The 3,395-nt window shown below is 36.4% G+C and overlaps 1 protein-coding gene across 1 annotated transcript; it reads left to right on the top strand.

The window, feature by feature from the left end:
• Positions 1–1,478: 1,478 nt before the first annotated feature.
• On the top strand, positions 1,479–2,784 carry FOMMEDRAFT_30883 (uncharacterized protein; the record flags this gene model as incomplete). The annotated part of the gene is made up of 9 exons (XM_007269649.1): positions 1,479–1,577; positions 1,690–1,765; positions 1,837–1,922; positions 1,979–2,151; positions 2,208–2,220; positions 2,460–2,515; positions 2,564–2,639; positions 2,685–2,750; positions 2,776–2,784. 9 exons carry the CDS (start codon positions 1,479–1,481, stop codon positions 2,782–2,784), a joined length of 654 nt encoding a protein of 217 aa, XP_007269711.1.
• Between the last annotated feature and the right edge of the window lie 611 nt (positions 2,785–3,395).

The following is a 3,395-nucleotide window of genomic DNA, read 5'->3' as shown; positions in this document are numbered from 1 at the left end:
TAGTTGATTCGTCTTCTGGCTCGGACTGCACTAGATGCAGGAGCTGTTTGTATACTGATTGTTGCAGGAGTTGTGACACATAGTGTCCCAGAGGTTATGTCTTTCTCTCCGCCTGTAGGTCTAAGTCCGAACTTGATATTTTATTCATCTTAACTAAGGTGTTATTCAGATTCTCAAACGCATGTATAAGGATGCATCAAAATCTTACAAGCTAATTAAGGACTTTCGTCGTATGCCATCCGTTCCATAAATACCTATGTTCTGTAACCATTGAGTCGAGCTAATAAATTCAATGATTCTGTTTATTGTTAGGTATGAAGAGAGAGCACTCAAAGTTGAAACGTCGCTCCAGGAAGAATGACAGCACCGAGTTGACACACTGCATTACGGCACAATCTAAGGAGAAATTTCCACTGCTTCATTTAACTCTGGATGTTTTCCCTCGTTTTTGGTCAGCAGTAAGTATTTCTTTCTATTTCTGTACTGAACAAAATTGCCAATGTCACATTCTTAACATGCAAAACAGATGACAGTCGACCTGAATTCTCTGAAGCCTTTATTTGAACCAATGCAGAGTGTCAACAACATTATGGTCTGTTCTCTAATGTCTAGGATATCTATTAATCTCTCACTAATCACACTAGGATCTTGATATTTACCTGACTCATACGACTGCAATTTATCAAGAGCTTCACTATGCTTTCAGTCAATATGCCAGAGCTATGTGAATTTCTAAATCTAATTATGTTGTTGGTCAACAATTGTTGTATCATGGGACCATTACAGTAGCGTTTCTTCTTTCATTAACAAGGACTGTTGATACTATGTTGTATCAGGCCAGTAATACCACAAAGGCAAAGATAAATTCGTTAAAGATGGACCGTGTAGACCACCATCACAGTGATACTTGCGCCGTTCCAATCGACTAAAAGTTATAATATTCGCATTCAGATCTTTAGTGTGTCCTTTGTCTACGCCTACTGCACGTTAGTTGCCTTCTGACAGTAATGTAAGGTGCCTGACTTTCATACTCAGACAGGGTTTGAGAGGCACTCGTTCATATTGGCTTCTCTCGCTTCTCTTCCAGCGTCTTTCTTTTTAATATCCTATCAAGGCGCATCCCAGCTAGATTCGTACTCCACATTTCACACTTCCCTGCAAGTGATGTGTGGCTTACAGCCATCAGAAGTATAATGTATCCTTTGCTGGGTACTTCGATGCCTCATGTATCAGCGCTAACCTTTTACTCAATTCAAAGGAAGGTACTAGTGGCCATTCTTATTAGAACCGTGTACATTGACCGCCTGACCAACTTCATACAAGAGCATGGAGCTCTGAGCGCTAGCCAAAAAAAAGGCCCTTCACAATGTGCAATAACTCCGCATGCTAGAAGGTACAAAATAACTAAACTGTGTATCGTTCAACATCTTCCATAACCTATCCTCTTGCCCTCACTATCGTACAGCAAAGCCCCTACAATGTCTTCCCCCGATCCTAACCTTTACTCGGATCCTCCAATCCAAGATCTGCAAGACATGCCCGAAGACATTCAGCACATATCCGCGTGCTTTCGAGAGGTAGAAGAGTATCTACAGACAAAGATTAAGCTTCCTGGGGAAAACAATGAACAGGCCACCAAGCGCTGTACTGATTGGAATAATTATTCTGAGGCATGTAAATGGCATGTAGTACAATTTGGAAACTAAACTATGGTCACAGGAATTCGACAACATTATCTTAGAAATGCATCGTATTGCTACAACTGGTGAGCACTACGTTGGCAGCGAGTATCCAAAGTAAATTTCAGTATGATTTTCATTCTGATATATTCAGCAGATTTTGTGAAGACCTACTGCGATTTCCTTTCCCAGGATAATGAGCCTGTTAAATCTAAGATAAAAAGGCTGGAGCAGTTTAAAGAGGTTGGTGTTAACTTATTTTGTATTACTATTTGACAGTAACACCAGATTGCAACAAGAAATTATGCAATATCTTTGGGGATGGCGGAGAAACACTTGTCACCTTTGCAAAAAAACTTGACAGTCTTGGGAGAAACGTGCAAACATTTGGTATCAGGCTCAAGCACCTCCCAGGAAACCATAAAGAAAATTTGGAGACAGTATTTGAAGACCTTAAAACTCAGATGAATAGGTACAGTTAATTCAAACATCCAATGTTCATTTTATATAGAACTTATTATGGTATAGAATTAACTCTGAGGTAAGATGTTATGAGTACAATGGAATGAAAAGAACTATGACATCTACTAACAAGCAGAGGACAGATTGAATCACAAAGACTTACCAATGTTTCTTGGGGTCTATTTTCTGCCCCACTGATGTCACTTCAATATTATATCCTTGGTGTCAAACAGCCTGCAGAGAACTTATATAATAATCTAGACTCATCAGTAAGGAGAAATTATTATTGTTATAATCAGAGGCTAATGTGACTAGCAGTTCATTTCTTCAAAAGAATTTGAGAAGGAGGATTTGAACAAGAAACTTCAAGACATGTAAGAAATCTTGAAAAAGCTCAACAAGTGCTGGAAAGAATTGGATAGTGCAACAGGAGAATGCTGTAAGAAGATCGAGTCTATTAAAGCCCAGCTGAAATGTATCAAGCGAGTCTGGATGATAGTATGTATGTTTGTTAATAATCTGAATGTTACTAACACAAAATAGTTATGCAGTGACGTAGAAGGGCTTCTGACCCTATTACAACTCACTATAGGTGATGATGATAGTGATGTGAGTTACTCTGCATTTATATCAGTGCTTTTGATACCAGTTTATCGAAAATACATGCTTGTATTATAGGTACAGTTCTTCTATTTCAGGCTGAAGAATCATCAGGAAAAAGTCTTAAGGCTTATATTAGCTTATAAACATATAAATTATATAAATTTTCTAAAAAATATAAAAGACCATATATCCAACCTCTTAAAATGAGAAAATTATAAAAAGCTATATAAGATACAAAAAGGTATGTACAAATTGTTAATATGAATAAGGTTTATAAGTATTGACAATATGTAAATGAACTTATATCCAACCTCCTAAAATGAAAAGATATTAAAAGAACTTTGTATTTTAACAAGAGTAATATAGTTTTATAATATATACAATCTAATGTAAAGCTTTAAAAGTACTTTGTATATTGTTAGATATTATTATACTTTATAAGAGCTTTACAAGGCTTCAAAATAGTTATAATATTTTACAATCCAGGTATTCATTTATTTCTCTCTTTTTCCTCTTATAATTAAGTATTTACATTTTAATATGCTTGCATTGATTTATTTCTACTACATTTCATTCTAATAATATTGTACTTGTGAAACGATCATGCAGACACGAAAAGAGAGAAAGAAAGGAAAAGAGCGTCCAGTTGTG

This window comes from Fomitiporia mediterranea (genome assembly GCF_000271605.1).
Source record: "Fomitiporia mediterranea MF3/22 unplaced genomic scaffold FOMMEscaffold_10, whole genome shotgun sequence".
In the NCBI taxonomy this organism is placed as follows: Eukaryota; Fungi; Basidiomycota; class Agaricomycetes; order Hymenochaetales; family Hymenochaetaceae; genus Fomitiporia; species Fomitiporia mediterranea.
This window is presented reverse-complemented; position numbering and strand designations above follow the sequence as displayed.